This window comes from Melopsittacus undulatus, chromosome 4 (genome assembly GCF_012275295.1).
Source record: "Melopsittacus undulatus isolate bMelUnd1 chromosome 4, bMelUnd1.mat.Z, whole genome shotgun sequence".
NCBI lineage: Eukaryota > Metazoa > Chordata > Aves > Psittaciformes > Psittaculidae > Melopsittacus > Melopsittacus undulatus.
The window spans coordinates 54,212,999-54,234,920 of NC_047530.1; the positions used below are offsets into that span (position 1 = coordinate 54,212,999).

Here is a 21,922-nt window from a genome sequence, read left to right on the forward strand (position 1 = left end):
ATCTGCAGCCCCTCTCAGTGTCTCTGGCATCAGAAGAGGATGGGTAATTGGCATCAGACAGCCTCACAGCCCTTCCATCTATCCACAGCAACAGGGAGGAACAAGTTTCTCAAGTTAATAACTTGGCTGCATGTGTGTGACAGAATTTTATCCATATTCATATTAAATTGTTTCCTTCAATGCTTGTGTCATTCAGCTCAGCCATTCACTATCCAGTCCCTTAGTTTTGCATCCCAGCCTCTTTGCCTTCAGTTCATGTTTCATTTTCACCTGCTCACCACATTCATTTTGTCTTCCTCCCCTCCCAGTTCTGCCTCACAGGTCTTGTTTTTACCCCTTTTCATTTCATTCAGCCTCCTCCTTTCCCTTCCTTTGTTTCCTTCTCTTCCCTTCCCTAGGTTCCCTGCAGGATGAAGATGATCTTCCTTTCCCACATGAGCCTCCCTTTTCTCTGTGTAGCCAGTGCTACAGTCGAAAGGGAGGTTCTGCATAAGTGTGAACAATTTCATCTGAAGAAATTAGCAGCTCAGTAAGTCTCTTTTTAGTAAGCACAAAAAACCACTATTTTAAAACGGTTTTGAACATCACCAAATCAGAGTGAGCTTAGACATCACTGGTAGAAGTCCTCGGCACACAGGGCACTCCCCCCTGCCAGCATTCAAGTCCTTGCCACGAAAATATGCCAACCTTTCACAGAAAAGGGCAGGAAAGATGTTTTATTTAGCAAAATGACATTTTCTTTATCTGGCTTTGGAAGCAAACTGCTCTGATGCCAAACCAGGGGAGGGCTTTATCAGCTGACCTCCTGAGGTTTCTTCCCACCTGAATTACTTTATCATTCTATATAATTTTGCCTGAAATTGGAAAACAAAAGAGTTATCCCACCAGCTTAACAGCCTCAGTGAAAACAAGTGAAATTCTGATCATGCAAAACCAGTGCCTTACAAACCCAAGCAATCCTACAAATAGGCAGGTATCCCAGACCCGTCTGTAATGGCAGGCCCTACACATGAGCTCACAGAGGTATCCTTCAATCCCTAATCAGCAGCGATGTTACCCATGACAGCTTCGCTTCTCAAAAATTCCCCATTCCAGCTTCACTTCAGTATTACAAGCACAAAGGTATTTATTGATTCATGTTGCTCCTGGTGAGAAGGTTGTCCCAGGCGCTCCCTGCCATTGTCTTCTGCTACGGCCCCCTCCCCAGCCCTCTCTGCATATGATGCTGTGTCTCTGAACGTGCCTGTTGTTCCTGAGCGCTTGCACATTCCCGAGCCTGGGGCAGTCAGATGGCTCCATTGCCATGCCCTTTTCCTCTAGCAACAACGACTCACATGATTTTTTATTGTAATGCTGATGGGGTAGGCAGAAGGGAGGAACTGAAGATTTTTTTCCCTTTTAAACATTCTAATGTGATAACAGAGAAACCATCAGCAATGATTTTGCATAGGAAGAAATGCAGTCATGTCTGACACGTTTATCCTGGCTAGAAAACTGGAGATGTCCTACACCATTGCATCAAAGACTTTCTGGAATTCTTCTTTTATTCCTGCCTGCCCTACTTGGTGAGCGGCTGGAGGTATCGGGGTTAATGACACATGTGTCCTCACAGCACAGCAGCCCCAGGAGTAAAGCACAAGCCATGGATCTAGGGGGCCCTCTGGGCAAACAGCCTCAGAAGAACACTTGAGGGTCAAGAGTGGTGCTGGAGCTGAGCACTCACACTGTGGTACAGATGGTAACAGCTCTCTGTTGTCAGCTCTTACGAGAAGGGCTTGCTTGGAAAGCTGACCTGCAGGAACGCTGCAGGAGATGATTAGAGTGAGACTGGAGTATGGAGATTATCACTTAGGACAGTGATATGTTTTCATTTGTATTTTGTCCCTGATGCTATTATTTAAGTCTTGGCCATTTGAATAATAGTGCTGCTATTATTTGTTCTTATGCACCCAGAGAAAGCTTTGATTTTCCCCGGTGCTTAGATATGTAATATATTTGGCACAGTACATTTCTCCAAATTACTGCCTGCACAGCTACAGCAATGCTGCGTGCGCTCCATCTTCCATCCAAAACGTAGCCATCTGCTACTGGTTTTACTTCCATCTTCTCTTTATGCTTTTCAAGCTTTCTGCTTTGTCCTTCACCTCTGCAGTTTGTGTGTGTTGGAGGGAGGATGGGCAGAACCCATGGTCCTGTAGCCTTTTCCCAGAGGATTTAGAGTCCTTTGCAAACCTCCCAGACCATTCTGTCTTGCAGAGTTGTCACAGACTTCTCCCTGTCTGTCAGGGAGTAGAATTAATCCAGGATCTGGGGAGGCAGTGAAGGGTATAGGAGAGAAGTGTCTGGTTTTGCTACACATTTCAGCAATAGCACAACAGTAGGAGCTATCACAAGAGCACACAAGGCACATGGGTGTGTAATACCCACCTGAGTTGAGGTACTGCACCTGGGAAGGATTGAGCCTCTAGACTCTAACCTCAAGTAGGAGGAAGCTCTCCTGAGCAGAGGAGAGGATGTGGGTCAGGGATGTAACTCGGTCATGGAGCAGTTGTGGGCTGGAGCATGTGTGCATTAACATAGTGGATGAAAGAGTTCAGCAAATGTGGACAGAGTAACATAATTAAATCAGCAGGGAGAAATGAGAAACATGACAAGGTTGTGGAAAAGAAAACACAGGCAGTGGAAACACTTCATTGTGAATCTACATTTTTAGTTGTATTTCTCCATTTGAGGAAGCAGAGAGACCAGATTCTGACAACTGGTCTCCGTCCTGTGCATGGTCCAGAATATTGGCATAACACAGAGCTGGCACTGGCCCTGGGGTGATGGAGCTGCTGTGTGGCTTGGCCTCGCACCCGAGGGGAGGTCCTCCCTCTCTCCAGGCTGGATAAACGTGCCTGTGCCTTAGGAGGATATGATATTCTTACCTCTCCTAAGGAGAGGGATATTCTCACCTTCCCTTCCCTCAATGCAAATTTAAAATGACTGTGAAGGTGCATGAGGGTAACAAGACAGGATCAGGGAGCCCTGACAGCAAGTGACTGTCTATGCTAGAGGCTTCTTCCTGCACTTAGGAGATGCTCAGTTTGTGATGCTCCCCTGTGTCTGTGAGAAATTGTAGGTGGTAGAGGAGGAAAGTGAGAAGGAACATAACTTTTGGCTATTGTTATAGGAAAAAAAGAGTTATCAAGCTGTATCTGTGGAATGTTTCCAATGTGAGTTGTATGAATAGCTGAATATGACTAATATTTTGTGAGAGTTGGTGACTTCCAGTATGCAACAAGCTCCAGCAGTGCTCCCCTCAGCCAGGGCAGTGTCCATTCACTGTCCAACAGAGAACATGTGTTTCTCAGAACATGGTCATTGTGCTGTGATTAGATATTAAAATAGCCTGGACTTGGGGTTATTTATTGGTTGACTGACCCCGAAATTGATAGCAGGCATCTCCCTATCTAAAAGACAGTAAATGTTCTTTTTAAGTCATTAATTTGCTTTTGCTGTGGGCCTAAACCATGTTCACAAGCAGTCTCCACAATTCAGCTGAGTCACAGTGATGTCTGAAATTCCTGTGCCTCGGCTCTTGCTGTGAGCCTTGCATCTCTGCAGCCAAGTACACAACAAGGAAAGGTTTCTGTGTGCTGTCATGAGAAAATGATTTGGGAAACAAAATAGCCCAGAGGAAGATAGAGCAACTTTGAGTGGGAAAGAAGCACTGTCATCTTTCATCTGTAACATGATATAGGATTTCTTCTTCAAGGCAAATTTGTGATTAAGAATGTCTCAATAAGACTGTATAATCTCATATAAATACTTTCATGAGGAGAAGATAAAACACTGAAGGTTTTTTAAATCTAGTGAATAAAAGGCATAGGAATAACCAAAACCTGGGCAAATTCCTAATAATTTTTAACAAGATGGTACCCATGGAAAACAGAAAGTGGAAGGAGGAGTGGAGGATTGCCTGTGTTTTGAAATGGATTGAAACTGCGTTTTCCTACAAACTGTTCACTAATTTTGCTTTAGTGGAGTGCAAATTATTGGGATGAATACAGGCTTAATGGAATGAGTTCAGTGGCATGGGCTGTGTCATAAGGCTAGATAATAACCTTACATTATCTGCACGTGAGAAAATCCCCTTATCCCACAAAATGTGCAAGCACAGTCACTTTTTCACAATTACTGTTAGTAGACTTGTTCCGTGTGTACAGTTACATGCGTGTGCAGGACAGCCTGTAGCTGACAGAGCAGAGGGATGTGCTGGGTTTAAGCAGAAGGCCGATTCTTCCCTTCAGCAGCTCTGCAGAGACACAGGCCAGCACAGTAGTCCGCATTTCTGGAGTGCTCCAGCCTTGGGAACATCATAGCATGTCTCCTACTTGTGCATGACTGCAGCAGCAGTTCCCCTCTGAAGGATGTGGTGGCTTATGCTGCTTGTTAGTGTTGACTCATGCAATGGTTTGGTTTCCTCTGCCTGTGTACAAACTTACCTGCATATGGATAATATACGAAGTGTTTTCCAGTAGAATGACAGCTAGACTATTAAGCAGTGTTGCTGTGAAGCTGCACAGACCAAATGAAAAAGCCCACTCTCAAAACCAGCCCCATGGATCACCAAAACTACCTTAGAGTACTAAAAGTAAAACTATTTTGAGAATCTGATTTCTTTGACTATCCTGTTGCTTTACTTTGTGTGCTCCACACACCTTAAAGGATACAAACCATCTGACTTTATTTCTCATAAACAAGAACAAGGACAATGTGTGGGTTGCATGTCTTGAAAGGAAAAACTAGAGTGGATTTGTTTTCCCAGGGTAGGGCTTTCTTTTTCAATTTGCCAAACATGCTTCTCATGAATGACACCCTTTTAGAAGGATCTGAACCATATTTTAGAGATTTAAACTGTGGGTTCCCTTACACCCATCATCTCTGAATTTTACCTTATGAATGCAAAAACCTTACACTGAAGTCAAAGATGTGTGTTCTTTCTAAATATACACTCATAGAATTATGGAATGGTTTGGGTTGGAAGGGGTCTTAAAGACCATCCACTTCCAAACCGCCTGCCACAGGCAGAGACACCTTCCCCTAGACCAGGTTCCTTAAAGCCCTGTCCTACCTGGCCTTGAACACTGCCAGGGTCCATTTGTTTTTTCTTTTTAGTTATGCTCGTAACCAAAAGAGTGTTTCCAGCTACAGAAGAGACACCCCCACTTTGTACAAGCAGGTGCTTGGTAACTGTGTGTGGTACTCCTGCTGCCCTCTGCTTGAGCAGTGTCCAGGAGGCAGGGCAGCCGGCAGCCTGTGGATGGAAAGTTCGAAGCGAGTATTTCATGGGAGTCAGCGTGAGATATCCCACAGGGAAGGACTTTCTGAGGCAGACGTTTGAAAAGCTGTATGTAGAGCCTCAAAATGCAGAGGTCGAGATGCTGACAGAGGTGATGGTGTGACCTGGGGGATGCTGGCAGAGCAGAGAAGGGTGCTGCTGCAGGACACCCCCCCAACGGCCACTTGCTGTGTTCAGCTGCTGCTTTGGCCCTGTCAGCTCCCGGGAAAGCTCTGGAAGAGAAACCAGTGTCCTGGATGGGAGCCTGAAGCCTCCCCTAGCGTGGGAACAGCATGCACAAGAGGATGCAGGGGCTGATTTACGTCACAGCACTGCGTGTAAAACAACAAGTTATAAAAGGGCATTCTATAGAAAGGAAAAAAATGCTAACTGACTATTAGAAGAATGTTTGTGTTCCTGCTTTTAGCTTAACGTGGCTTCCTTTTTAGTTGCCTAGTTGTCTGAATGTGTAGTAGTTGAGAATGCCATAGAGACATTACAGTGAGCTTGAGAAAGTGCTGGGAGTCTTTACCATGTGGCACAGCATTTCTGAAACACACCAGTCTGTTTGCTATGGTAGACACTTGAGATCAAAACATAAGGCTGCCTGCTAAGGAAAAAAAATAAGAGATATGTATCCTTTTACAAGAAACCTGTGTCAGGAGACATATGTTATAAAAACCTGCTGTGATTGACAGATATTAAAGGAAAAGTCAAGTAAAAGCAGCCCAACAGATTATCTACAGTAAAAGACTAGCAAAAAAATCTGCTCTTCCCCAGCCTTTTCCTTCTTTATCGTCTAATTCTCACTTTTCCCATTCAGCAGACTTCAAAGTTTAATCACTGACTGGAACAAACAGATGAAACCTTTCTCTTGCCCTCGGAATATTCAGCTAAAAATTGCTCCTGAGGGATATTCCGGTGGAGGTCTGACGCCACCTAACGTCTCCAACAGGTTTTGCAGTAGAAGAAATCAGCCTTTCTCCCCAGCATTCTCGAGCAGTAACAGCTCTGAAGTTATCAGTTATTTATAGTTCTTTGTGGCTACCCTAAGCACAGCAGAAGTTTGCACTGTGAGAAAATTAGCTCAGTCATGCTAGGCTGGGTAAAAGTCCAAATTTCTGTCATCCTCAGCTGCAAGAAGCAGATGCTGGAACTCAGTCCAAAATCAAAGCTCTGAAACTGAGAGCCCGTCTTATTCCCCTGATACTAAAACTAGTTTGGTAATGGTGTTCCTTTATTTTTAACATTTGGAAAACATGTGACTGTAGAAGGGAATCAGATTCACTAGATGGAAGAACAATGCATACAAGGCATTTTTCACAAATGGTATCAAGTCTTAATGTTTAGAGGATACCAGTGAGTATTTTAAAGTACTGAGCAAGGTTAATACCTTTATCACTAGAATTGGTCAATAAGATAAATAAGATGTATTATAATAAAAATACGCAGTTGTCGCAAAAATATACCAACTTGGAAAAATGTGTTGCTTTTAGTACACTTCCTTTGCATAGGTATTGATTGCTGGGGGGTGGGCTACATCTGATTTAGTAGATGGTTCTTTTTATATTGTATTTCCAAATGTATTCTATTTTTAATTTTCATTTTCCCTTGTTTGTGCATTAGTGCTTGACATAAGAACTACAGAATCATGCATTTTTATTACTGACATGGTCATAACGGCCATGAACGGAAGTTGCTTTTGGATTTTAAGCATCATTCAAAGTGACTGCTGTTGAATGCTTTTGGGAGCATTAAGCCTTATCTTCTAGATCAAAGTGTCTCCTGACTGCTATAATGAAACAAACTGAGTTTATTTTTAGTTTCAAATCACCTAGAGCAAGCACAGGAGGAACTATCACACTGCACAGCACAGAAGTGGTAGGGTCTGGAAGGGGACCTGGGCCATGAGAAGTGATAGAAGGGTGGCCTCTTGGGCACCTGCATTTTAACATGCTATGTTTCCCAGCAGGTGGTAGCTGTTCTAGACATCTGCTAACCTGGTTGTTCCTTCCTTTCCAGCACCCTCTCGAGCTGCTCGCATGCCGTGGTGGCCCTGCTGTACCCCTTCTCCTGGCAGCACACCTTCATTCCTGTCCTGCCCTCATCCATGATTGACATTGTGTGCTGCCCTACCCCCTTCCTGGTGGGCCTAGTCTCCAGCTCTCTGCCCAAACTGAAGGAGCTGCCTGTAGAGGAGGTAGGAGCTGGCACCAGAATTGTGTTCCTGGAGTAAAGCTGTCTCACCTTGGAGAGGGTCTGCCATTCACACATAACTCTCACATGTTTCATTTTCAATCTGCCTGCTTCTTCTCTGCTTAATTCTTATGGGCAACTGCGTCTTGGTAGAACTGCAGGGGTAGCGTTAGTCTTCTCTTTACTCTGCCCCTCTTCACATACAGAAGATGTGCACCCTAACAGAGGGAAAGTGAATGTTAACCTGGTCAGCAAATAGGTACAGTATAAATATGCTGATTTGTTCTGATTTTGTTGTATCTGGAACAAGAAGAGGAAGATGTGAAGTGCCACCTGCTATGACACCTATTAATGCTAACAGAACTGGAGCATGAAGCCATAGCCAGCACGGAAAATCAAACCTTTAAGGCTTTTTTTTTTCCTTTGTTAATACTGTATTGGAAATGAGAGTTCTAGTTCATCAGCTCTTCCAGTAAAACACCACAAAACCACTCAAGGTCCCACTCTTCTCTCTTACTCCGATTAGTTGCTGTCATTTTTTAAATTAAATGTTCTTTTCTTGTGCTTGCATTCAAGGTTCTCTGTGCCTCTGGCCCATGTAAATATCTTCTCTGTTTTCCTCCCGCTTTCCCAACAATGCTCTCCCACATCATCCCAGCTCCATCTCTCAGCTTTGCTGCTTCATGATCATTAATATTTCACACTCTTGCTTTTCAGAAGCCCTGCTGCCTCAAGTGACATGGTTTTCTTTAAACCCCTCTAAAACACTTTTTACCTGCACATTAAAAGTGATTAGTGGTAACTTGCTTAGGTCTAAAGAAAACTGCCCAACCCTTTTAGATTTTTACATATTAACCTGCTTTGAGATATTTTGCATCTGACTATGTTAAATTAGACTTTAAGCTCTAAAGAAAAACTTCATCTTCTTGTTTTATAAAGCACAAAACCTGTTGTTTCACAGTAGGAATTTCAATTCATGTTGAGGCTTGGGACTGTTCAGATGATCTTTCTCTGTTAAAAGGCAAACACAAATAAATGTTTTCTGTCTCTCCAGATATATTTCACTACAGTGTTTTCTTTTCTGTAGGCTTTGATGGTTAACCTGGGATCTGATCGATTCATCAGACAGGTAAAGTACAGATCAAAATGTTGCCATGCAGTCTAGTAACCTGTTTACTCCTATAGTATGACTAGGTTTCTTTGATTAGAGATATTTGGCTGGAATTGTGCAGTGGGAAAGAGATTAAAGGAAAAAGAAAAAGGTGTTCTCTTTCTGTTTCACCTGCAAATAAGTACTTCTCAGGTATGGAAAAGGGATTGAGGCTATGACTGTCAGAAGAAATCAAGAACTGTATTCACATTGCAAAGAAAATATCCAAAGATTATAATTTCATGTTAGCAAGAAAACTCACACTGTTGGAGGTTAAAAGGACAAAAATTGCAAAGAAATGGTTCTGAGCAAGAAAAGGTAAAGATTAATGTGATAGGAAAAGCAGGAGCCCTGTAAGCAGGGAGATGAAGGATCTCTTGATAGCAGTGTGGTGCTAAATAGTTTCAGAAATAACTATATGCAGGTTAGATGAGTAAACTTTCTTGTATGAGTCCCTGGATGTACGGCTGGTGAACAGTGGTTGCAGAGCTAAGATTCTTGTGTCTCCTCACTTTTGCTGAACAAGCATTAAAAAAGATGAAAAGAGCAACAGGGGGAACCTCAGAAAACAAGATATACTAGAATGTAAGTAAAAACAACTGTCAAGAATGAAAGAAGCTGCCTAACCCCAACTAGAGCAGCTGTGTGTACACATACCTAGGTATTGACTATGTGTATTTAGCTAAAAACACTGATTTGGACTCTGTCATGTAAAGAGCTGGTTCCAAATTTCTGTATGTTTACCTTGCTCTTTGGATTATTGTTCCTGGCTTTAATCTCAGTAAGAGTGACAAGGAATTTTGTTTAGAAGTATATGATGGTTGCACAAAGATTTTCATTATTTTGTTGATGTACCATGACAGTAGCAGATATAAAACACTCTTCTTCTGAATTTTAAACCTTGCAAAAGTATTTGCTTTTGTTGCTGCACAGATCAATGTGATCTAAAGATTATTTTTTCCTCTGTCAGATGGATGATGAAGACACGCTATTACCTAGAAAACTGCAAGCTGCTCTGGAGCAAGCTCTAGAGAGAAAGAATGAACTGATAAATCAGGATTCAGATAGTGATTCAGATGATGGTAAGTTAATTTGTAAATAGGGATTTGTATAGACAAGCATGTAGATAGTATTGAGACCTTCTATCCACAAGAAAGACGAGGCTTTAGTATTCAGATACCTTTTGCAACATCAAAGATGATCTCTGAACACACAGGGAATGAGACTGATAGCATCAACCCACAGTAATACAGTCAGCTCCCTATTTTAATTTCTTTGTAAATGACATACCTCTAAACCTCGACTCAAACAGAGCTTTGCAGTTAACTTGGCCCTAATTCAATCCAGATAACTGTACATGCTTGGGGTGCGTCTGAGTTTGGAGTTGCTCTTGGCGCTTGGTGTTTGCAGGGGAGAGAAGCAGGTATCTCCAGAACAGTTTCAGTGTAGGAGGGGCTGAGTTGCCTCCGAAGGTTCATATTTCTCTCCAGCAATTATAAAACCCACCCTGGGTGAATTTAAATGCCTGTGGTTAAAAGGTATGAAACAGGCCCCTGTGCAAGTTTTGAAATTTATTTCTCCTCATCTGTGTTACACATGTAAAACTGCTTTAACATCTCAGAAATGACGAAACCCCAAATTCTACAACATTACCCTTTTTCATCAGTTCTTGGTAAAGGCTTATTATCCCCAGAGCGAACATTTTAATTGAGTCATTCAGAAGCTTCTCAAGAAAATGGACTCAAGCGTTAAAATACGAGGTGCAGTTTTGATGAAACACTCACCAAAATTTTAATTTTCTGGGCTGTTTCCTCAGGATTTGTAGCTCTCATTGACTCGTGGTTATGAAACACCAGTTATGTAGACTGCACTCCTGATTATAAAGCTGTTACCCTGTTTGGTGTACATCCAGGTCTGCAAGGAGCCTGTACAGCTCCTCCCAGTTACTGGCATGGCAACAGTAAACCGCGAGATGACAGTCCCTGGCCCTGCATGGGTGACTATGCTGACAGCTCTGGTAGCAGCTGATTTGGTGTCTTATTGCCGCCTTATTTTGCAGAATGTAACACCCTGAATGGATTAGTGTCAGAGGTTTTTATCCGGTTCTTTGTGGAGACAGTTGGCCATTATTCCCTGTTCCTAACCCAGAATGAAAAAGGAGAACGTGCCTTCCAAAGGGAGGCTTTCCGTAAATCTGTGGCCTCCAAGAGTATCCGCCGCTTCTTGGAAGTTTTCATGGAATCCCAAATGTTTGCTGGCTTCATCCAGGACAGAGAGCTGAGAAAATGCAGGGCAAAAGGTAAGGGTGGTTGCCTTTCCTGCAGCATCGGTTACTTTTGTGCACAGGTACTGTGATTGGCATCCCTCTCTACTGCCAGGGCTGAGCAAATTCTGGGGAGCTGACAAATCTGAAGCGCACTGTCTGCTTCTTGTGGCTTAGATTATAGCTATGGTGGTGGTAATATAAAGGCTTTAACCTATAGAACAGTCACATCTGAATGCCCTAAATCACTCTGAGGTGAGACTGGGAACCACCCAGGGACGGGCACAGCCCCGGAGGCCGCTTGCCAGTGCCCGCGGGGGAAGCCCCGCTCACCGGGCACTCAACCGAAGGCAGAGGCCGGAGCTGCCTCCCGCACGCAGCGCCGCCCCTCCGTGCCCGGGGCACTGCAGCGCCGCCTGCCGGAGCAGCGGGGGCACTGCCGGGAATCCAGCCCGGGCCCGGATCGCAGCCCCGCTCGCCGCAGCGGCGGCAGGGCGGATGTAAGGCAGGGCGGAGCGAGAGGCTGGCCGGGGCGAGAACCGCCTTCACCCTCCTGCTTGAATCTGTTACTGTCCACGTAACGTCTGGGGCTCGCCATAGCCGTAATGCCACGCGATCCCGGATCGCCCCTCACGGGCGGTAACGCGTGGCGGTGTTGCGGAGGTGAAGGGCTCTGTGAATAGAAAGCTGGAGGTGCGCAAGGGGCTGGGGTAAGCGGGTCCAGCTCGGCGCAGTTCACCGCCGTTTTCTCCCTCCTCCACAGGCCTCTTCGAGCAGAGGGTAGAACAGTATTTGGAAGAGCTTCCAGACACGGAACAAAGCGGAGTAAACAAGTTTCTACGAGGCCTTGGTGAGGAAAAGCTTTGGAAGTATTTCTGAAATGGATTTTCATGTCTTTTTTTATATATAATTCAATAAAGCCTTACCTGAGGTGATAGGAAACGTGAAAACAGAGAAAGCATACTTAAAGCTGACAAAACCAGGTTTAATTGTGATCCTTGTTAACAGTTTCATTTTCACTTGGGGGTAGTGAAACCAAACCATGACCAAGGAGGTGGAGAAAAGGCAATTGACTACTCAGGTTCTGTTAGCTGTCTGTCCTTGCCGGTGTTAAGTAGGAGAGTTATTCTACAGCAATTCCGTGACAAATTTATACTCATTTGCTAAGTAAGTTTTGATTGCTCTTGGCTTCTCAGTATGTGTGGAGACTGATGGTGTGCTTTCTTTAGGAAACAAAATGAAGTTCCTTCACAAGAAGAACTAACTCCTTTCTGCTGAAATGCCAATCCAAAGACTGTATTTATGGCACTGCATGAGGCACCTGCAGCGTTGCAGAGCTTGGTGCTGGAGGAGAGCAGGGTGAGGTGACTGCAGCCTTACGTGAAGACAAATGCTGTTAGTGTGCCAGATGATGGCTCCTGTATCTATTTGGGTAGAATTTGTACATAATGTGCTGTAAGCTTTTGTAACTGATTTTGTAATGAGCAAGGAAAACTGTGGTAAATATTTGTATATTCCTGAGAATAACAGGTGCTTTTTGTTTCTTTAGTATGAACTGAGTTATGCTTGGTGCAAAAAATGAATAGCTGATTATGTGCAGCTGACTGTCTCAGCAGAACCACTGACTTCAAGGGATGTTTGTGAGAGCTACACTGATGCTTGAATACTGCGAGGTGAATGAACTTGGGTACGTGGGAGAGGCTGTACGCACAGGGGCTGCTTTCATGTGGCAGAGTTGTCTGTTTGGGTGTCCCCCTCCTTTTTTTCATTTTAATTAATTTTAAAAGAAAAATAACAGAGTAACTTGATAATAAGGTACTTGGTTCACAATACAAAACTTTCACTTGGTTTGAAGTCTGGTCAGTAAACTACTTGTAATCCATTCTGCACTAAGACTGCTAAACCTGAGGAGATCTCAGCTCTTTGACGTGCAAGCTGCAATGATTAGGTACAGTACGTCCTTTCCTAATGTATGTATGTATGGTTTCTAATAAACTCTGTAAATATACCTGTTTGTTTATATTCATTGCAAACCTCTGTAGTTCCGATGTTGAGTAGGTTACAAAACCAGTAACTTCCCTGTGATTTTTAATGAATTTGTAATTAAAATATGAAATGGTTATGGACCTGTCTTTTAGTAGGTTTGCTATTTCATGGCGTGTAGTCTGATTTTTCTTTGATGTTTTCCATTGGGCTGAGACAAGGCATTTTACACCCCTGTTCTGGTAACTGTGCCCTAACAGAAGCATCTTTTAAAACTTTATTTGTGTGGTTTAGCAGCAAGTTACTTTGTCACTGTATCACATACACTGCTCCTCAACTGTGGTATTTTCAGGTTGGTCTTGTGCTACCTTGGTTAGGTGATCAAAGTAGAATATGAGCAGCTGGAGGCAGACAGGCTCTCCCTTAATTTCCAATGAGCTGATCACCAGCATTTCACAGGAGCCTGCTTTTCCTTTGCACTTACTGCAGCCTGCTCAGGCAGTGGTTCTGTTTCAGCAGAAGCCCTTCAGCCCGATGGGAATGCTGAGCTTGCCATGGCCATCTTCACAACTGTGAATGCTGTCCAAGTACCAGATTCATCTTTGATCTGGTTACACAATTCCTGTGGAGATTGTGCAATGTTTCCCTTAGTCTGAAGAAAATATAAAATACTTGAATGTATTTGCAAGTCAAACAGCTAATGAAAACTAGTTAAAGTTCCCTTTTAAAACCCCAAGCACTATATTTCTTCATTTGCAGTGCAGTTTCTTTAGTTACACTGGCTTTGAGGCTTGCGCAGTTCCTAACCTGACAGTGGTTCTGGTTCGCTATCAGCCTCATAGAACAAAATCAAGGGATTGTTCACTGAAAAGGTGAAGTCGTTTCCTTTTTCTCTTACTTCCCTCACATTTGTGTATGTACAAAAGCTTCTGAAGTGTCTGTGAAGAGCCTGTAAAATATCAATGCTTTTGATTCAATAGAACTGTAATCCAATGTTAATTTCCATTCCTTTCACTGTAAGATATGCTGTAAGTTCCAGAATGAATTCCAGATGTAGTTCTTCAGAGTGGAATGAGTAACTTCAGTTGTACGGGTGGATTCTGGCCATTTTACAAACAACATCTGCTAGTATATACATACTCCTCTGAAGAAAGCAATGGATAAAGCATCATCATTGGCTGAAGAAGTGCAGCAGTGAAGAGTTGCCACAAAGGCAAGGAAAAGGCACAGAATGCTGATGTACAAGAATATAAGCCAGGCCTACTGTGATCCAGAGGTCTGTTTGAAAGGGTTAGATGAACCAAAACCATGAAGTGTTACTTTGCCTTCTGAAATTTGTTAAAACCAGCGGTGTTCCCAAGGATGGAGCATTACTAGCACACCACTAAACTGAGCAGGAAATCGTGATGAAAACCAGATCCAATGCCCTCTAAATAGGTAAAGTCTCACAGTATGAAATACATAAAAAACAAGCTTTAGAATTAATGATGCTTCCAAGAATTGTTACTCTAGTGTGGCAGGTAGTTAAGTACATAGTATTTATTTTCCCGTTGTTACCGATGTTTAATAAAGTTACCAATCTTGCAAGTGTTCCCAAACTCTGCTTAAGTCCCTACTTTCGCTACAGACCACAGGGAGCACACGCTGTGGCTGTAACAAGCAGCTGTACCCGGCGCAGCCTGCCCGCTACCTGTGGCCACTCGCAGGGCCGCTCTTCAGAGCTGCGCCCGTTCCGTGGGCAGAGCGGCGGCAGCCCCGGGGCACAGCCCATCACCAAGCTTCTAGGCTGCTCTACCTTCAGAGACCACCTCCAGACCCAGACCCTCCGAGATCAGCCGCCCCAAACGTTATGGGTCCCACGGATCTCCCACCCCACCCCAGGCACCTCAGCGAAGTCTCGCGAGAGCTCGGTTCCACTTCCGTTCTTGCGGCGCTTTTCTCCGTTCTCGCGAGCACCGCCCCTTCTCTTTGCTGTCTCGCACGGCAGGAAGATGGTGGGTGCTGCCGGGGCAGGGCTGGGCCTGGGCTGGCCGGGGTCTCCGGTGCCGCCGCTCCTCGCTCTCCGCGGCGGGACGCGGTTAGGGAGCAGCGGGGGTGAAGGAAGGTGCCTCTCAGAGCCCGCGGCCTGCCCACAGTGCGGCCGGGGTGAGTGGGGCGGTGAGGCCGCGTGTGGGTCCGAGCCGCCATGGCGCCTGGCTGCTGAGGGGCTGCGGCCTCGGAGCAGCGCTGGCCCGGAGGGCGGTGGGTGGTGGTGGTGCTACCTCTTGATGCTTGTTTGCTCACAGCTGTTCTCCCGCTTTCCCGCAGCCTTCCAGGCTAAGGAAGACCCGGAAGCTGAGGGGACATGTTAGCCACGGCCACGGCCGCGTTGGTAAGTGCGCAGGCTGCCGTTCGCCCAGCCCCGGCGGGCGGGCATGCTGCTGTGCTGCGGGGGCCGCACACGCTCCGGGTACCGGTGGGCAGCACCGGTGGGTGCAGTGTATATGAATGGTGCTCGCACCGTGGGGCAGATGCCACCCTGATGGCGTGAGCAGAAATCACGTTCTTTTAGGCTTCACTGGATTTATAACTTAATTTAAGTAGTGCTCAAGTGGTAGATGCTGATTCTGTGACATCGGAAGCCTATGGAGCAGGGCTGTGTCCGTTCTAAGGCCATTTCTGGCTTTTCTTGACATCCCACTTGTGCTAGCACTGGTGTTGCCTTGTACTCCTGTAAGCTAACCAGAGGAATGCGGTGTGTTCTGGTTTTTTTGTTCTATAGTGTTAGCTTTTAATTGGCTTATCTTCCTGAACTGAAATTAATTCAGAAGAGGGAATAGAATAGTTAGCTTGCATTGAAATGAAAAACATACATTTAAGTTCAGGTATTATGGGTAATATTCTTAGCATAACAAACTTAAATTTTTCTTTTTAGGCAAACATAGGAAACATCCTGGAGGACGTGGTAATGCTGGTGGTATGCACCACCACAGGATTAACTTTGACAAATAGTAAGCTAACATTTTAAATAATACAGTAGTAAAATGTATGTTCCTGAAGTATAGACTAACTTTTGTATGTGAATAAATTAAATTATCTGCAGGTTTTTTTAGCTCTAACATGAAATGTGAGATTACACTGTAATTACCTTCCTATCAAAGTATTTTTCACCTAAACCAAGCTTTAGGAGTTCAACCAGACTTGCTTGTTGCATTGTGGATAACAATGCACACATAAAATGTTGTGTAAATTCAAAATGTTGTGTTAAACCCAAACTGCATCCTAGTTAGCTGCATGCTGTAAAGGTAAGGGATGTTGTTTTATTGCCGAGACTAGAGTCACATCTGGACACTGCCTGTTGTTCTGGTGTGCTAGAGTACTCGGATAGTAACCACTAATCTATATTCACTGACTGTTTCTGTTCTTGACTCAGTCAGTCACCAGGTTAGTGACAAGGGTGCAGGAATCCTTCAGGCAGAGCAGCCCTCCCTGGGCAGTCTCTGGCTACCCAGGAGATACAGGGCTGGACCAGACTCAAGAGTGAGGGGGTTTGAGTTGTGAGTTCAAGGGAACCAACATTTCTAGAGAGGATATTTTTTCCCTGGTTTTGATACTAGTGATTATTATCCTTAAATACTGCATGTTATTAATACAAATGGAAGTATAATGTGACATCTTAATTACTTTGATAAGTAAGATGCTTGCTTCAGTGTTAGTTTGTAGTGCTACCTGTTCAGGAGGAATTAAAAATGTGATCTATTGAGCACTCTGTTTCTTTCACAGTCACCCTGGTTACTTTGGAAAAGTAGGCATGAGGCACTATCACTTGAAGAGAAACCAAAAGTTCTGTCCTACTGTCAATTTGGATAAACTATGGACACTGGTTAGTGAACAGACAAGGCTCAATTATGCCAAAAATGAGGCTGGACTGGCCCCAGTCATTGATGTTGTGCGCTCGGTAAGTTTCTGCTCATATCCAGACCTGCAATTCCTGGTCAATCTGTGTGTATCCAAATAGGAGAGTGTTGAACTGTAAATAAACTATTGTGCTTGAATATTTGTGATCTTCTCAGCATGGTTATATTGGCATATAAGAAGTCCACAGGTAGTTAATGCTGTTAGGTTTATTTACTGTAAGAACTTTTTCTCATAGTTGGGTGTGACTGTGGACAGGGACTGCCCTTTTTTGGAAGGTGGTGAAAAATTCCTTGTTAAAAATGTTACTGAAAACATGTATAAAAACATTGCAGAGCTAGGCTCATTTCCGTGAAGTCACTTCTCTAATATCGAGGCTAGAGTCACATCTGAACATGTTTGATTGTCTTGGTGTGCTATAGCTCTCGGACATGAATGCCTGATCTCTATTCACTGGCTGTGATGTCTTGTGTCTCAGCCAGCCACCGAATCAGCAACACAAACTAGGCTGCCAAGTGGGTGTTTTGTGCATCCCAAATTAAGATACTTCTCTTGAACAATTATGCCACTTCTAGCAAGCGATGACTTCAAGGGCTGTAATATAAGTGGACCTTGTACCACAATTGTCCTTTTAATGTAAAGGACAGGAATAAAATGAGAGGATTACAGTGGTAGAGGACAGCTGTTGCTGTGAAAACATGCCAAAGCTTCAGCTGTGCGTTTAAGATGTGCAGAAGAGTCCTCCGCTCTTTGTACGGTACCAGGATGTCCTACAGGTAAAGATCACCAACTGGAAGTCATTGGGTAGTGGATAGTCTTGGAAGTGCAGCCAACTGCTCTCTCCTTTGGAAAAGCAGTGCAAAGTTGGTGATTTCTATACAGTGTTTTTGTGTATGTGGAGTATGGGGAATTAAAATCCAGCTTCTAAGTTACAAGCAAGGTTCAGTTCACAGTTTCCACTATGTCTCTGAAGAAGTGCAACTCCGCAGAGTCTTACAGGGTATTTTTCATTCATACAAATTTTATATGAGACATACTGTGAATGAGGTCATGTTGATCATGGTTTTAGGTCTGAATGTGAGAGCCTGCAATCTGATTGCAAGCAATTAATGGGGTTTTTAATCTTTCTAGGGCTACTACAAAGTCCTGGGCAAAGGGAAGCTGCCCAAGCAGCCTGTGATTGTAAAAGCAAAGTTCTTCAGTAGAAGAGCAGAGGAGAAGATCAAAGAAGTTGGTGGTGCCTGTGTGCTTGTTGCATAAAAGCCTTTGTTTTATTCAGATTTTTTGAATAAAGACAATGTGTAAAATGCACTGATGTACACAAGTTTCTGATTTTTTTTTCTTGAATTGCTCTGTCACTGTTCAGATGTAAGTCTTGTGTGCTTATTTCTGGAAGTTTTTGATTAGTGGTTTGACTGCTTCTCAGTGTCTTGAGATTGCTTGGCTACAGTGTCCAACATTTGGTAGGAATACCTTATTGTTTTGTCCTTCCAGAGTAGCAAAATAGATAGGGTCTTCCTGTATTCATGCAGCTCTTCCAGTTGGTGATCCTCTTTACAGCTGTCTCTGAACTTGTCATGAAAGTTCATGACTCTGAAATGTCATATTCTATTGATGGGCATTTTTGTACACTGTAATGACATCCAGATGAAATCTGTGGGGATACTGACATGGTCTTTGGGAATGTAAAGGCAAGAGTGCAGAGGAAGAAATGCAGTGAAACAGCACAAAGTAGGTAGTAGTGAAACAAAAAGTTCTTAAGAACTTAAAAAAGAACTTAAGTTGCTATTGATAAGCTTTGTGGTACATAGACTGCTTTTTGGGCTAGTGAAACAGTCCTATTCCCATTTCCACTGAGGTAGGGTATAAGAGGTTAGGAAGGGGAAATCCCTGCGAACAGTGTGGGAAGGGTTTGAGATAGGTTGAAGAAACAATTGAAGGGTTTTTTTTACTGTGTTATTGACAGGCTTATGTCATGAGAAGCACTTGAAGCAGGTTTCTGCAGGCACTGAAGCTCTCCGTGGTACATCGACTTCTCTTGAGTAATACCAGCCTTGGAGCAGAGCAGTGCTGGGCTTCCAACAGAGTGATCAACATTTTGTTGGTTTTTTTATCAGCGTTATGCATTGTAGTATTTTGGATTTGGTTCAACAATGTGGTTAAATTTTATTTCGCTTTTTCATGGTGGTGATAGTGAAATGTCTTTCTAAATTATAACTTGTATTTGTCACCCCAGTGCTTCAGCTGCTGCTAAACGGATGATGGCTGTCTAGCTTCTTGTTTTAGTCAACATACAAAATGCAGACTATTTTAATTCATGTGTTTTTTAGAAATTACTGGCTGTTGTTGAGTACCAGCTGAGGTATTTGCACCATGTGCTCATCAAAACATGAGGCTTGTAGTCACTCGTGGTGTAAGTTGCCTCTTGGTTGGTGGATTGCAGGAGCAGTGTTACACTCTTAGCTAGACCACAGCTTATGAACAGGTTGGATTTCTTTGAGATTAGGCTGACTTTCCACAATAGGGTGAAATAGCGCTTGAATGTATGAATTCTGAATGTCACTAATTCATAGCAATTGTAGCAGAAGGGTGGTATCCATTTGGTCACTGAGGCACACTAGCTGGATGGATTGCTTTAGGCTAAAAGCTTTTAAAGCTTCTTGTCAGTGTTTCTGGCCTGACAGCTGATGTGCTTTTAAGGATTCATAACAGCAGTAATGTACTGGAACTGTTGCTTAATGACTAATACAAAAAGTGTTCATTAACTTGCAGTCAATACCCTCTTCAAGTAGGATACACAACTCCTGTAGTTACCATGTGTGGGACAGAAACAGTGCCAGCTAGCTTCAGCCTTCCTTACGGCTAATAGAAAGCAACAGCACAGCTCTGGAGCTGCACTATGTGAATTTCTGATGTATTTGTCTGAAAAAAGACTACATAAAGTATTGCTTGTTTAGTTATGTCAATACAGGAATTCAGTTGCAAATGCAAGGCTTGACCCTGCAAGTCAAGGCCAGAATCTTAGTGCTAAAGATGAAGTGATCACTTAAAGCTAGTGAGCTAGCTCTTAAGTGCTAGACCAAAAACATATATGCAGTTTTTATTTTTCTTTTTATGCTGACTTCGGTAAGTCTTGAATTGTTGCTGATTGCAAATTGTTCTCTATTATGTGTGATTTGATCCTAGTTAATGAAATAACAGTGTTGGGCACTAGTCAAATCTTACAGTAAAGCTGACATGCATTACTTTGAGAAAGCAGTTCATCTCAGCCAGTGGTACTGCCAGTTGTGAAGAGCTGTAACTTAAATGGACAGTTTGCAAAATACGGAGGTAAGAGTATGTGAACTTTATCTCATTGGCTGCTGGGCCCACTGTTTCCCAATATGTGCCATTTATCTATTGCCAGAGCTAAACTCTTTTTATCCTCATGGGTAAATCCCATGTTCCTGCAAAATAAGGAATGCTGTTACTCCCTGATGTCAATAACCTAATGCTGACCAGGGCATGAAGACTGAAAGGCTCTTTTCATGCTGAAGTACTTTGTGCCCACATGGCAGCAGACAAGTGACATAGACACCACTCTCAGTTCTTTAGTATTTAATGTCTTAAGTAATTCTTCCATATTTTGTAGTCTGAGTACAAACAGTAGTGTGAGAGGCATGCAGGTGCCACTGGCTACAGTCTGCCGAAGGTCAGCGTGGGTACTGTGTGAGGTCTGGGGTTCTAGCATAGCAGAGCCTCATTTACAACATACCCGCACTGAGGGAGGGACAGGGCCCCGGAAATACCCGTCCGAAGGCATAAATCGAACGCTGGGTTTGGGATGGAGCAGTTCCGTTTCACGCCGCCATTTCCCCAGCTGACCGCTGGCGGCAGTGCTGCCGCCGCTCCTGCACTAGATCCTGAGGCTCCCTGCAGGCAGGCCCGGGCAACCCCGTGCAGGTGAGGCAGGTGCCGGCCCGACCGCCCCTCGTCATAGCCGAGGAGGTTGCTTCCGCTGGCGTATCCCGGCCGGTGGGTCCTGAGCTGTCCCTCATGGCCGGGCCGAGGCGAGAGCTGCCGTAGCGGCTGCTCTCGAGCCCCCTCAGGGTCCCGGCGGCCCTTGGGGTTAAACACTGCCGGGGAGCGCCGCTGAGGTGTAAGAGGGCTGAGGGAGAGCAAGGGAGCGGCGCGGCCCCTGTGAGAGCTGACAGGTTGATTGGGGTGGTTGTCCACAGTGTCCGAATAAATGACTTTTCGACATAGAAAAAGGAAAAGGAAAAAAGAGAAATGAGGAAGCTACGTGAAGACCAACTGATTTCTTAAATGTAAAATCTCTTCCTTGTTACTTATTCCCTCTCCTTCCCACCCCCCCACCCCCCCTTTTTTAACATTCTGTGGTAGATGAGGATATTTTTCCTCAATGTTTTCCTAATTCTTGGCTGCTAATGAAGCAGTTACAGAGAAAACTGGTAAAGTTCATGTTACAACATTTTAAAATGCTGTAACGAGCCTCGTGTAGCAACATCCACATTTAATGGCAGAAGATTTAAAAATCTGAGAAAAAGAAACAGGGAATTGAGAGACAATTTCAAGTGAAAGGTAACAGAGGGAATTGAAAGAGGGAATTGCATAGGGAGTTTATCCCTAAGATACAAACATTATGAAGTAGTGAGGGAGTATGTATGAAACAACCTGAGCAATCTGGTCTAGTGGAAGGTACCCCTGCCTGTGGCAGGGGGTTGGAACTGGATGAGCTTTAAGGTCTCTTCCAACCCAAACCATTCTGTGTTTCTATGAAATGTATTGCCACTTCACTGGAATTCCCAGTCCTGTGATCCTGGATGCTTCCCTTTGATTGGTGTCAGGGTGGCTGTTGCCTTCCCACTGCCTCCCCAGCTCTCCCGTTCTTCATCCACTTTTGTCCTGCATCCTTCCTCATTACCCTCACCACACTTGTCCAAAATGCAATTGTAATCACTGCTGTTGCACTACCCGTTTCCCATCAGTGTAGCCAGGTCACTGGTAATGTGACTGCCTGGCTGCTGATTTGTATACCTGTCTCTGTGGGGAAATGCAAACACTTTTTATCCCCCTCATCCTTCCCCTTCCTACCTAAAACCTTGAATGTAGT

At 44.1% G+C, this 21,922-nt stretch overlaps 2 protein-coding genes and 2 non-coding genes across 9 annotated transcripts in view; all 4 read left to right on the forward strand.

Annotated features, from left to right (window-relative positions):
* The window catches only part of DENND2B (DENN domain containing 2B), a 179,056-nt gene extending 164,554 nt beyond the window's left edge, over positions 1–14,502 (forward strand). For all 6 annotated transcript variants that reach the window (XM_031052650.2, XM_031052651.2, XM_031052649.2 and 3 more), the window contains 6 exons: positions 7,346–7,523; positions 8,607–8,648; positions 9,640–9,751; positions 10,729–10,968; positions 11,696–11,782; positions 12,162–14,502. In XM_031052650.2, coding sequence (XP_030908510.1) covers positions 7,346–7,523; positions 8,607–8,648; positions 9,640–9,751; positions 10,729–10,968; positions 11,696–11,782; positions 12,162–12,196 — 694 coding nt within the window. In that variant the 3' untranslated portion in view covers positions 12,197–14,502. The remainder of the gene's footprint in view (positions 1–7,345; positions 7,524–8,606; positions 8,649–9,639; positions 9,752–10,728; positions 10,969–11,695; positions 11,783–12,161) is intronic.
* RPL27A (ribosomal protein L27a) lies at positions 14,234–18,128 on the forward strand. The gene is made up of 5 exons (XM_005153257.3): positions 14,234–14,909; positions 15,223–15,286; positions 15,830–15,905; positions 16,678–16,852; positions 17,941–18,128. The coding sequence occupies exons 1-5, from the start codon at positions 14,400–14,402 to the stop codon at positions 18,067–18,069; spliced, it is 954 nt and encodes a 317-aa protein (XP_005153314.3). The 5' UTR covers positions 14,234–14,399; the 3' UTR covers positions 18,070–18,128.
* Positions 16,220–16,351, forward strand: LOC115947207 (small nucleolar RNA SNORA3/SNORA45 family). Its single transcript, XR_004081157.1, has one exon. It is a non-coding gene; the product is annotated as a small nucleolar RNA SNORA3/SNORA45 family (small nucleolar RNA).
* On the forward strand, positions 17,180–17,311 carry LOC115947208 (small nucleolar RNA SNORA3/SNORA45 family). Its single transcript, XR_004081158.1, has one exon. It is a non-coding gene; the product is annotated as a small nucleolar RNA SNORA3/SNORA45 family (small nucleolar RNA).
* Positions 18,129–21,922: the final 3,794 nt, after the last annotated feature.

Bases quoted from the DNA above. Each gene is read 5' to 3' on its own strand.
- RPL27A (XM_005153257.3), top strand. From the start codon at position 14,400: ATGATGCTTCCAAGAATTGTTACTCTAGTGTGGCAGGTAGTTAAGTAC. The intron at 15,287-15,829 runs GTAAGTGCGCAG...TTTTCTTTTTAG, and splicing joins CCACGGCCACGGCCGCGTTG to GCAAACATAGGAAACATCCT. The intron at 15,906-16,677 runs GTAAGCTAACAT...TTTCTTTCACAG, and splicing joins AGGATTAACTTTGACAAATA to TCACCCTGGTTACTTTGGAA.